The sequence below is a fragment of the Salvelinus alpinus genome, chromosome 1 (genome assembly GCF_045679555.1).
Source record: "Salvelinus alpinus chromosome 1, SLU_Salpinus.1, whole genome shotgun sequence".
Classification (NCBI taxonomy): domain Eukaryota; kingdom Metazoa; phylum Chordata; class Actinopteri; order Salmoniformes; family Salmonidae; genus Salvelinus; species Salvelinus alpinus.
Genome location: NC_092086.1, coordinates 30,616,247 through 30,629,194, shown reverse-complemented (window position 1 = coordinate 30,629,194; position 12,948 = coordinate 30,616,247). Strand labels below are relative to the sequence as shown.

The following is a 12,948-nucleotide window of genomic DNA, read 5'->3' as shown; positions in this document are numbered from 1 at the left end:
CATATCGATTGTGCTACCAGGGCTGGTAAAACCCTGGATCATTGTTATACTAACTTCCGCGACGCATATAAGGCCCTCCCCCGCCCTCCTTTCGGAAAAGCTGACCACGACTCCATTTTGTTGATTCCAGCCTACAAACAGAAACTAAAACAACAAGCTCCCGCGCTCAGGTCTGTTCAACCCGACCAATCTGATTCCACGCTTCAAGACTGCTTCGATCACGCGGATTGGAATATGTTCCGCATTGCGTCCAACAACAACATGGACGAATATGCTGATTCGGTGAGCGAGTTCATTAGGAAGTGCATTGACGATGTCGTACCCACAGCAACGATTAAAACATTCCCAATCCAGAAACCGTGGATTGATGGCAGCATTCGCGTGAAACTGAAAGCGCGAACCACTGCTTTTAACCAGGGCAAGGTGACCGGAAACATGACCGAATACAAACAGTGTAGCTATTCTCTCCGCAAGGCAATCAAACAGGCTAAGTCCCAGTACAGAGACAAAATAGAGTCGCAATTCAACAGCTCAGACACAAGAGGTATGTGGCAGGGTCTACAGTCTATCACGGATTACAAAAAGAAAACCAGCCCCGTCGCGGACCAGGATGTCTTGCTCCCAGACAGGCTAAATAACTTTTTTGCCCGCTTTGAGGACAATACAGTGCCACTGACACGGCCCGCTACCAAAACCTGCGGGCTCTCCTTCACTGCAGCCGAGGTGAGTAAAACATTTAAACGTGTTAACCCTCGCAAGGCTGCAGGCCCAGACGGCATTCCCAGCCGCGTCCTCAGAGCATGCGCAGACCAGCTGGCTGGTGTGTTTACGGACATATTCAAAAAATCCTTATCCCAGTCTGCTGTTCCCACATGCTTCAAGAGGGCCACCATTGTTCCTGTTCCCAAGAAAGCTAAGGTAACTGAGCTAAACGACTACCGCCCCGTAGCACTCACTTCCGTCATCATGAAGTGCTTTGAGAGACTAGTCAAGGACCATATCACCTCCACCCTACCGGACACCCTAGACCCACTCCAATTTGCTTACCGACCCAATAGGTCCACAAACAACGCAATCGCAACCACACTGCACACTGCCCTAACCCATCTGGACAAGAGGAATACCTATGTGAGAATGCTGTTCATCGATTACAGCTCAGCATTTAACACCATAGTACCCTCCAAACTCGTCATCAAGCTCGAGACCCTGGGTCTCGACCCCGCCCTGTGCAACTGGGTCCTGGACTTCCTGACGGGCCGCCCCCAGGTGGTGAGGGTAGGTAACAACATCTCCACCCCGCTGATCCTCAACACTGGGGCCCCACAAGGGTGCGTTCTGAGCCCTCTCCTGTACTTCCTGTTCACCCACGACTGCGTGGCCATGCACGCCTCCAACTCAATCATCAAGTTTGCGGATGACACTACAGTGGTAGGCTTGATTACCAACAACGACGAGACGGCCTACAGGGAGGAGGTGAGGGCCCTCGGAGTGTGGTGTCAGGAAAATAACCTCACACTCAACGTCAACAAAACAAAGGAGATGATTGTGGACTTCAGGAAACAGCAGAGGGAGCACCCCCCTATCCACATCGACGGGTCAGTAGTGGAGAAGGTGGAAAGTTTTAAGTTCCTCGGTGTACACACCACGGACAAACTGAATTGGTCCACCCACACAGACAGCGTTGTGAAGAAGGCGCAGCAGCGCCTCTTCAACCTCAGGAGGCTGAAGAAATTCGGCTTGTCACCAAAAGCACTCACAAACTTCTACAGATGCACAATCGAGAGCATCCTGTCGGGCTGTATCACCGCCTGGTACGGCAACTGCTCCGCCCACAACCGTAAGGCTCTCCAGAGGGTAGTGAGGTCTGCAGAACGCATCACCGGGGGCAAACTACCTGCCCTCCAGGACACCTACACCACCCGATGTCACAGGAAGGCCATAAAGATCATCAAGGACAACAACCACCCAAGCCACTGCCTGTTCACCCCGCTATCATCCAGAAGGCGAGGTCAGTACAGGTGCATCAAAGCAGGGACCGAGAGACTGAAAAACAGCTTCTATCTCAAGGCCATCAGACTGTTAAACAGCCACCACTAACATTTAGCGGCCGCTGCCAACATACTGACTCAACTCCAGCCACTTTAAAAATGGGAATTGATGGAAATTATGTAAAAATGTACCACTAGCCACTTTAAACAATGCCACTTAATATAATGTTTACATACCCTACATTACCCATCTCATATGTATATGTATATACTGTACTCTATATCATCTACTGCATCTTGCCATCTTTATGTAATACATGTACCACTAGCCACTTTAAACTATGCCACTTTATGTTTACATACCCTACAGTACTCATCTCATATGTATATACCGTACTCTATACCATCTACTGCATCTTGCCTATGCCGTTCTGTACCATCACTCATTCATATATCTTTATGTACATATTCTTTATCCCTTTACACTTGTGTGTATAAGGTAGTAGTTGTGGAATTGTTAGGTTAGATTACTTGTTGTTATTACTGCATTGTCGGAACTAGAAGCACAAGCATTTCGCTACACTCGCATTAACATCTGCTAACCATGTGTATGTGACTAATAAAATTTGATTTGATTTGATTTTGAGTTAGGCTTTATGGAGGAGATTCCTGAGTAGTTTGGTTCATCAGGCTGACCCCCAGTCTTCGCTTGAAGTTATTGAGGGATGGTGATATTTTGGCAATGTGAAGATGAGTATGGTGCCTCTGTATCTGATAGAGAGTTGACTATGTGAGGTGCGGCAGTGGGGAGGGTGAAGGTTATCACAGTGTCTTGTGTTATATAGATGGATTTCAGAATGAACCTGGAAGAATCCATTGAAAGGTCAACTGTCTGGGAGGTATGAGTATTTGTAGATGAAAGTGCATAATTGGTGTACGTTAATGTTGTAAATAGACAAGATATTGTCACGCCCTGACCTTAGAGACTTTTTTATGTCTCTTTTTGGTTTGGTCAGGGTGTGATTTGGGTGGGCATTCTATGTCCTTTATTTCTATGTTTTGTGTTTCTCTGATTTTCTATTTCTATGTTTTGGCCGGGTATGGTTCTCAATCAGGAACAGCTGTCTATCGTTGTCTCTGATTGGGAACCATACTTCGGTAGCTTTTTTCCCACCGTTCTTTGTGGGAAGTTGTATTTGTTTGTTGGCACTATTGCCTTTAGCTTCACAGTTTGTTTTGTATGATTTATTGTTTTTTGTCGGCGTCATTCTTAAATAAAGTAAAATGTACGCTCACCACGCTGCACCTTGGTCCTCATCCTTCAACAGCCGTGACAGATATTGAGTTTCTTAAAGAAAGGTGCAGATGGAGCCAGGTAATTAGAGGAGGTGGCTAGTCTTGCAAATGTATTTTGTATGATGAGTAATTTGTGTAGTTAGGAGGCATATTTAGTGGCCCAGACAATATTACAGTAAATGAGATATGGGTCAATTAAGCTATAGTATAGAGTTAGGAAGCAAGCCTGATTAACCAAACCACTAGTCTTTCTGATGATACCAGCAGATTTCATCACTTCGCTAGTGACAAATTGAATATGATCTTTACAGGATAACTTTTCATCAACTAGAACTCAGAGGAATCTAGTGGATGTGACTTCCATTTCATTCCCACCAATTGAGATTCTGGCTTCTTTTTTTATTTTATTTTGTATTTTTTACAATATTTCTTATTCTTACTAGTGAATATAATAAAGTTAGATTTTTTTAACATTTAAAGATAATTTGTTTATCTGGAACCATTCAGAAAATGTGGCCATGCCTGAGTTGGCTTCATTAATCAAAATTCTTGTGTGATAAAATCTAAGTGGTATCCTCAGCAAAGAGAATGAGAAGTACGGTAGAAGACACAGCAGCAAGGTCATTGATATAGATTAGGAATAACAAAGGTCCAATTATCGAACCCTGTGTCACACCACAGGATATCTTGGCCCTGGTTGATGCACAGCCGTTTGCATGAACAAATTGTTCTCTATCATAAATAGAACTATAAAGCCAATTATGTATAATCATGAAAACCGTAATAATGCAATTTAGAAAGTAACATTTCATGATCAACCGTGTCAGAATCTTTGGATGAATCTAAAAAGATGCAGAGAGCATGTTCATTGTTGTCCAGGGCTGTAAAGATTTTATCCACAAGTTACAAAGGAACTATATCTGTGGAGTAGTTTTTCAAAAACCATATTGATGCTCATGTAGAATATAGTGTTGATTTAAGTGTTTCAACATGACCTACACACAACAGCAAGTCACACTTGATCACACATGCACCAGTAGGATAAACAGAGAGAAAGAGGAGGACTTGCTCGCTGAATGGATCCTGGCTGCACTTTACTAATCAAGTCAGTTAGAGCTGTGGATACAGGCAGTATGTGAAAACACCGGTCAAAGATGCTTGGGAGAGACAGTGGTAGGAGCATTCCTTTATCCACGGAGCGAGCAGCGGGAACGAGCAGCGCAAACGTGGTGGCCTGTTAGAATCCTTAATTGAAAGCTAGAATCCTTAATTGAAACAATGACAAAGTGGACACCCTAGCCTCTGTTTTGGTAAAAAGAAAATGAGGGATGAGCCTGGAGAAATGTAACTATTCTCAAATTCATAGACAGCGCTCTGGATGCAAGGAGAGTTGTTACCATGTTTTGAGGCTATATAGTTTTTGTTTACATATATATTGTTTACATATAATATATTGTTATATATATTGTTTACCCCTATGATGTAACTGGAATGATGAGATAGACGTTCTTCTTCTATGTTTTTGTTTTATTATTTCACTGCCATACTGTGTTAGATCTTGTCTAGCCATCTTGTCTCAAGAAGACCACAATGGAAATAAGTCCCAGACTTTATTGTGTGTTATCCTCGATTATTTTATTAATGTGCATGTATGGCTTTTAAGTTTTATGTGTGCTTTTTTTTTAAATGGTCGAATTAATAAACTAAACTAAACTAAACGACAAACTTCAGAGTAAAAAAAAATTAATTTTTGGTTCTGATGGGGTACGACAGTTGAACTAAGCTCATGAGGCATTTATAAGTTATGTTCCTCAAGAATCAATGGTCAAAAATCGATGTAGCAGCTAAGGATTCTGGCTTTAAACCCATATTTTCTTTCTTTCTTTTTTCTTTATTTCTTTCTCTCTCTCTATCTCTCTTTCTTTCTCTCTCTCTCTCTCTCTGTCCCTGCCTCGCCCACACCACTCGTTCTCTCTCCCTCATCCCTCTCTCTCTTTCCCTCTCTCTCCCCCTCTCTCGCCCCCTCTCCAGGCTGTGAGCCCTGTGGAGTGTGGTCATGACCAGCCAGGGCAGCAACAGTAGCAGGAAGGACGGCCATGCTGCTGACAGTACCCCCTCCTTCTCCACGCCCCCCCGCCCGCACCCCGGCCCCAAGCTGCAGGTGCAGCGCTCCCTCTCCCGGGACACCATCACCATCCACTTCTCCGCCCTGGGACAAGAGGAAGACGAGGACGAGGAGCTGTATGGGTTTGGGGCGTCTGTGTCATCGTCCTCCGCAGGAGAGGAGTCAGAAGGGCTGGGTGTGATAGGGGGGAGGACTGAGGACCAGGGCATCGTGACGACCTTGGAAGCCAGCGAGGAGCTACTGTTTGAGGCTGGAGGGATTGGGACCACCACTACCATTGCTGTGTCCTCTACCACTCTACCCCACAGCCCAGCCCTGCCCATCCTCCCCTCCTCCACGCACACCCCCCTCCAGTCCCCCCCCGCTTGCTCCTCCTGGCCCTCTGATCACACAAGACCCACGATCCCTCCCACCTCCACCTCCTCCTCACCGTCTCGCTCCGCAGCCCTGCCCTCCAAGCCTTTCCTCAGCCTCAGGTCCCTGTCCAATGAAATGATGGTTGCCCCTCCTTCTTCTGCCGGACGCCACCGCCACCACCTGATGAAGACGTTCGCCAAGTCTCTCTCCACGGACAACACCAGGCCCGACCACCAGGAGGCGTCCTCACCACCATCTCTCTCCCAGCAGCGCCCACCTCCAGACTCCCGCGTCAACAACCTGCAGCTCTTCAAGCAGTTGGGCCAGCCGATGGGCTCCACCACGTTTGGGGGTGGTGACTCCAAGACGGCCCCCTCCTCACCCCTCAACTCCCCGGCCGACGGGAGGTGTTTCTTCAAGGTGCAAGAGATGGAGGCCAGGATCGAGGATACTAGGAGGCGTTTGTCGGAGGTCATGTGTGAGCCAATGCAGCTGTTCAGTAAGTTCATGGGCGACGAGGCTGGAGGCGGGGCCGAGGGAGGGGGTACAGGAGGGGGTGCCTCCGCTACCCACCGCTCCCTCTCCCTCAGCGCCACGGAGCTCACCAACCTGGCAGGCCTCAATGGGCACGCAGAAAGCAACAACAGCTACAGCATCAAAGAGGAGGGGGGCAACTCTGAAGGAGAGGAAGAGGAGACCCCTACTGGTGAAGCCTCAGCAGACTCTGTCTTCTCCTCTCCTCCAGCCAAGTCCTCCAGGACCTCCCGGGTCTCCTCCCCTCCTCCTCTCCCCAGGTCCTCCTCCCTCGCCCTGGGTCACTGCTCCATGTCGGCCCTAGTCCGCCTGGAGGACGAGGAGTTTTGTGAGCTCTACAGTGAAGACTTTGAGCTCTGTACTGACACTGAGACACCGGATGGGGAGCGGCCCGGGTCCCTGCAGATCCAAACGGGAAGCACGGGCGTCTGCAGTGAAGCCGAGTCCGACGAAGAGGAGGAAGACTTACCAAACGTGCCCATCACTGGCCTCCTCTTCTTCACGTGTCTAGTCTACAGTTACCTGGTATTCCCCCTGCCACCCTATTTGTGTGCAGTGGTGCAGGGGGTGGCAGCAGGGTTCATGCTGGCTATACTGGTGGTGTGGCTGTCGGCTCCGGAGGTCTCCAGCTGCAGTGGGACCAGGCAGGGCAGACGAAGGGGGGAGCAATGGAACGTGGCCCAGCTGGATATCAAAGAACCTGGAATCTTTAAGGTAGGTCACTGTGTTCGCAGTTTAGTGCTAAGTATTTAGAAATGTGACGACTTACGTCTGAAATTAGTGCCAAAGCAATTGGGAAAAAACTGTAAAGGGTGCATTAGTATAAGAGTGGAACAAAAGCCTGCTCAACTCTCCAGAACCAGAGTTTGTGACTGAACGGCCTATCCCTGTATTTTGTGTAAGGTTATGACATAGAAAGCTTTCTACCCAAGAGGATAGATAATAGATTTATAAATGCAACAATAAAGATATTGTCATGGATAGATATACTTTTCTGTTGTGCAACGACCAAGGTATATTTAAGGCAGATCACATAGAAAGGAGCCTGACATCTTAGATGGGCTGTGTCCTTCCCTTAGTAATACCTGTCATCACTGTGGACAGATAGGCTGTGTCCTTCCCTTAGTAATACCTGTCATCACTGTGGACAGATAGGCTGTGTCCTTCCCTTAGTAATACCTGTCATCACTGTGGACAGATAGGCTGTGTCCTTCCCTTAGTAATACCTGTCATCACTGTGGACAGATAGGCTGTGTCCTTCCCCCTAGTAATACATGTCATCACTGTGGACAGATAGCCTGACATCTTAGATAGGCTGTGTCCTTCCCCTAGTAGTACCTGTCATCACTGTGGACAGATAGCCTGACATCTTAGATAGGCTGTGTCGTTCCCCTAGTAGTACCTGTCATCACTGTGGACAGATAGCCTGACATCTTAGATAGGCTGTGTCCTTCCCCTAGTAGGACCTGTCATCACTGTGGACAGATAGGCTGTGTCCTTCCCTTAGTAATACCTGTCATCACTGTGGACAGATAGCCTGACATCTTCGATAGGCTGTGTCCTTCCCCCTAGTAATACATGTCATCACTGTGGACAGATAGCCTGACATCTTAGATAGGCTGTGTCCTTCCCCTAGTAGTACCTGTCATCACTGTGGACAGATAGCCTGACATCTTAGATAGGCTGTGTCCTTCCCCTAGTAATACCTGTCATCACTGTGGACAGATAGGCTGTGTCCTTCCCTTAGTAATACCTGTCATCACTGTGGACAGATAGCCTGACATCTTCGATAGGCTGTGTCCTTCCCCTAGTAATACCTGTCATCACTGTGGACAGATAGCCTGACATCTTCGATAGGCTGTGTCCTTCCCCTAGTAATACCTGTCATCACTGTGGACAGATAGCCTGACATCTTCGATAGGCTGTGTCCTTCCCCCTAGTAGGACCTGTCATCACTGTGGACAGATAGCCTGACATCTTCGATAGGCTGTGTCCTTCCCCCTAGTAGTACCTGTCATCACTGTGGACAGATAGCCTGACATCTTAGATAGGCTGTGTCCTTCCCCTAGTAGGACCTGTCATCACTGTGGACAGATAGCCTGACATCTTAGATAGGCTGTGTCCTTCCCCTAGTAGGACCTGTCATCACTGTGGACAGATAGGCTGTGTCCTTCCCTTAGTAATACCTGTCATCACTGTGGACAGATAGGCTGACATCTTCGATAGGCTGTGTCCTTCCCCTAGTAATACCTGTCATCACTGTGGACAGATAGCCTGACATCTTAGATAGACTGTGTCCTTCCCCTAGTATTACCTGTCATCACTGTGGACAGATAGCCTGACATCTTAGATAGACTGTGTCCTTCCCCTAGTATTACCTGTCATCACTGTGGACAGATAGCCTGACATCTTAGATAGGCTGTGTCCTTCCCTTAGTAATACCTGTCATCACTGTGGACAGATAGGCTGTGTCCTTCCCTTAGTAATACCTGTCATCACTGTGGACAGATAGGCTGTGTCCTTCCCTTAGTAATACCTGTCATCACTGTGGACAGATAGCCTGACATCTTAGATAGGCTGTGTCCTTCCCTTAGTAATACCTGTCATCACTGTGGACAGATAGGCTGTGTCCTTCCCTTAGTAATACCTGTCATCACTGTGGACAGATAGCCTGACATCTTAGATAGGCTGTGTCCTTCCCTTAGTAATACCTGTCATCACTGTGGACAGATAGGCTGTGTCCTTCCCTTAGTAATACCTGTCATCACTGTGGACAGATAGGCTGTGTCCTTCCCTTAGTAATACCTGTCATCACTGTGGACAGATAGCCTGACATCTTAGATAGGCTGTGTCCTTCCCTTAGTAATACCTGTCATCACTGTGGACAGATAGGCTGTGTCCTTCCCTTAGTAATACCTGTCATCACTGTGGACAGATAGCCTGACATCTTAGATAGGCTGTGTCCTTCCCTTAGTAATACCTGTCATCACTGTGGACAGATAGCCTGACATCTTCGATAGACTGTGTCCTTCCCCTAGTAGTACCTGTCATCACTGTGGACAGATAGCCTGACATCTTAGATAGGCTGTGTCCTTCCCTTAGTAATACCTGTCATCACTGTGGACAGATAGCCTGACATCTTAGATAGGCTGTGTCCTTCCCCTAGTAGTACCTGTCATCACTGTGGACAGATAGCCTGACATCTTAGATAGGCTGTGTCCTTCCCCTAGTAGGACCTGTCATCACTGTGGACAGATAGCCTGACATCTTAGATAGACTGTGTCCTTCCCCTAGTAGTACCTGTCATCACTGTGGACAGATAGCCTGACATCTTAGATAGACTGTGTCCTTCCCCTAGTAGGACCTGTCATCACTGTGGACAGATAGCCTGACATCTTAGATAGACTGTGTCCTTCCCCTAGTAGGACCTGTCATCACTGTGGACAGATAGCCTGACATCTTAGATGGGCTGTGTCCTTCCCTTAGTAATACCTGTCATCACTGTGGACAGATAGGCTGTGTCCTTCCCTTAGTAATACCTGTCATCACTGTGGACAGATAGGCTGTGTCCTTCCCCTAGTAGTACCTGTCATCACTGTGGACAGATAGCCTGTGTCCTTACCCTAGTACCTGTCATCACTGTGGACAGATAGGCTGTGTCCTTCCCCTAGTAGTACCTGTCATCACTGTGGACAGATAGCCTGTGTCCTTACCCTAGTACCTGTCATCACTGTGGACAGATAGGCTGCAGCTTCTATTGAGTTAGCAAGCTGAGCACATGTTGCTGATAGCGTCTACAAGATAAACAGCTGATACATGGCTGGCTTTTCCCCAGTGGGACTCGGAGAGAGTAGGGAGGATCTCCAAGACTGTGCATCCCACATGGCACCTTATTCCCTATGTAGTGCACTACTTTTGACCAAGGCCCATAGGGTTCTGGTTAAAAGTAGTGCACCATATAGGGATTAGGTTGCCATTTGGGCCGCAAACCAATTCTCCATATCGCGTCTCTGTTTGTCGTTAAAGTTCAGGATGGCTGCTCACTTTATCAGATAGGACAGGAAGCCATTCAGTATATGTCTGTAGATATCCGTCTTCTTCCCTCTATTGAATGGCTAAACAGCATGGTTGCCAAGGTAACAATTCTCCTCCCTCCATGAGTCCTAATATCCACACCAGTACTTTTCAGTAGGCTTGGGTTATTACACCATTAAACATTACACTGGCTTAAATATTGGGATGTACAACCTCTCCTGAATGCTCATGCAGCATTCACAATGGTGGCTTCCCAGTGGGATAGAGAAACATTGGCTGGATAAGAAATACATCAAAGTCCGGTGTGGCTCAGCATGGTGCTTGCAACACCAGGGTTGTGGGTTTGATTCCCATGGGGGACCCGTATGAAAATGTATGCACTCAATACTGTAATAAGACTCTGAATAAGAGTGTCTGCTAAATGACTAATCTAATATCCTCATTGGGCTATCCAACAACATACTGAGGCTATATAGCGTTCCCTCCAGCTGCATTGAGGTTTGCCCTGAAACAACCTCACAGATTAAATGGTCTGTTGATTTGTCAAACGTTCTCCTTTTAACCCAGTCAATGTGCTGGAAACTGAAGCAGAGGAGACACGCTTAGCGGTTGGCTAGCGGTTATGTAAGCGTGTGTTTGTGTTCTTGTTTGAGTGTGTGTGTGTACTTGTGCGTGTGTGTTTGAACCCGTGTGGGCACATGAGCTCAATAGCCTCAGGCTACAGCTGTACTGGAGAGAGGCTCTCTGGTCCTGTGGAACACAGCCCCAACATAGCGCCTGTGGAACCACAGAATATAGCCAGCTAAAGGAGGGGTCATACGGGTCAGCTCTCACCCACAGTCACGCTATGATGTCATCATGCCCATGATGTAACTCATGATGTAACGTCTCCCCGTCTCTGAAGAGAACTGAACAGACCGTTGTTGTTGTTTAGAGGAAGCCATGTTGTGATACTATCTCCACATATCAACATGCTCTGGATGATTCTCTCACTATGATGTTAGTATGGACCAGGACTGTCAGCTAAAAGTTGGAGACCGTGTGGTTATGTGGTTGTATTGCAGCCCATCACACTCCCCAATTAGTGTGTGTGTGTGTTTGTGTGTGTTTGTGTGTGATTGTCATTCGTGCATATTATTAGTCTCCATGTTGTTCCATGCGTCGGTCTGAGAGTTAACAGTGTGTATTGTTCCCATTAACAGGGCTGGATGAACCAGATGTCCAGCTATGACCTAGAAATGTACCATGCAACTCTGACCCACTCTGTGTATGTACGTCTGGAGGGCTCCACCCTGCGCCTCTCCAAACCCAACCGCAACATCGCCCGGCGGGCCACGCACAACGAGCCCAAACCTGACGTCACCTACATCAGCCAGAAGATCTACGACCTCACCGACAGCAAGGTGTGTGTGTGTCTGTGTGTCTGTCTGTCCATCTGTCTGTGGAACGTGTTGTATGGTCGTTTGCGGATGGATGCGCCATTTTGTTTGTGTATGTCTAAGACAGAGGGAGGGAAAGGGAAATACGATGTGCAAGTGACGTTGTCCTACGTCATACTTCCGGGTCCTGTCCCCTAATCACTTGAATGGGCTCGACGATTATATTATCAAATCCGTGAAAACGCGGTCATTTGAGATACAGTTGAAGTCGGAAGTTTACATACACTTAGCTTGGAGTCATTAAAACTCGTTTTTCAATCACTCCACTAATTTCTTGTTAACAAACTATAGTTTTGGCAAGTCAGTTAGGACATCTACTTTGCGCATGACACAAGTAATTTTTCCAACAATTGTTTACAGACAGATTATTTCACTTATAATTCACTGTATCACAATTCCAGTGGGTCAGAAGTTTACATACACTAAGTTGACTGTGCCTTTAAACAGCTTGGAAAATTCCAGAAAATGATGTCATGGCTTTAGAAGCTTCTGATAGACTAATTGACATCATTTGAGTCAATTGGATGTGTACCTGTGGATGTATTTCAAGGCCTACCTTCAAACTCAGTGCCTCTTTGCTTGACGTCATGGGAAAATCAAAAGAAATCAGCCAAAAATTGTAGACCTCTACAAGTCTGGTTCATCATTGGGAGAAATTTGCAAGCGCCTGAAGGTACCACGTTCATCTGTACAAACAATAGTGCGCAAGTATAAACACCATGGGACCACGCAGCCGTCATACCGCTCAGGAAGGAGACGCATTCTGTCTCTTAGAGATGAAGGTACTTTGGTGCGAAAAGTGCAAATCAATTCCAGAACAACAGCAAAAGACCTTGTGAAGATGCTGGAGGAAACAGGTACAAAAGTATCTATATCCACAGTAAAACGAGGCCTATATCGACAGCAAGGAAGAAGCCGCTGCTCCAAAACCACCATAAAAAAGCCAGACTATGGTTTGCAACTGCACATGGGGACAAAGATCGTACTTTTTGGAGAAATGTCCTCTGGTCTGATGAAACAAAAATAGAACTGTTTGGCCATAATGACCATCGTTATGTTTGGAGGAAAAAGGGGGAGGCTTGCAAGCAGAAGAACACCATCCCAACCGGGAAGCACGGGGGTGGCAGCATCATGTTGTGGAGGTGCTTTGCTGCAGGAGGGACTGGTACACTTC

The 12,948-nt window shown here is 47.0% G+C and overlaps 1 protein-coding gene across 2 annotated transcripts in view; it reads left to right on the top strand.

The window, feature by feature from the left end:
* tex2 (testis expressed 2) overlaps positions 1-12,948 on the top strand; it is a 56,549-nt gene that overhangs the window by 27,990 nt on the left and 15,611 nt on the right. For both annotated transcript variants that reach the window (XM_071396369.1, XM_071396360.1), the window contains 2 exons: positions 5,316-7,014; positions 11,538-11,738. In XM_071396369.1, coding sequence (XP_071252470.1) covers positions 5,341-7,014; positions 11,538-11,738 — 1,875 coding nt within the window. In that variant the 5' untranslated portion in view covers positions 5,316-5,340. The remainder of the gene's footprint in view (positions 1-5,315; positions 7,015-11,537; positions 11,739-12,948) is intronic.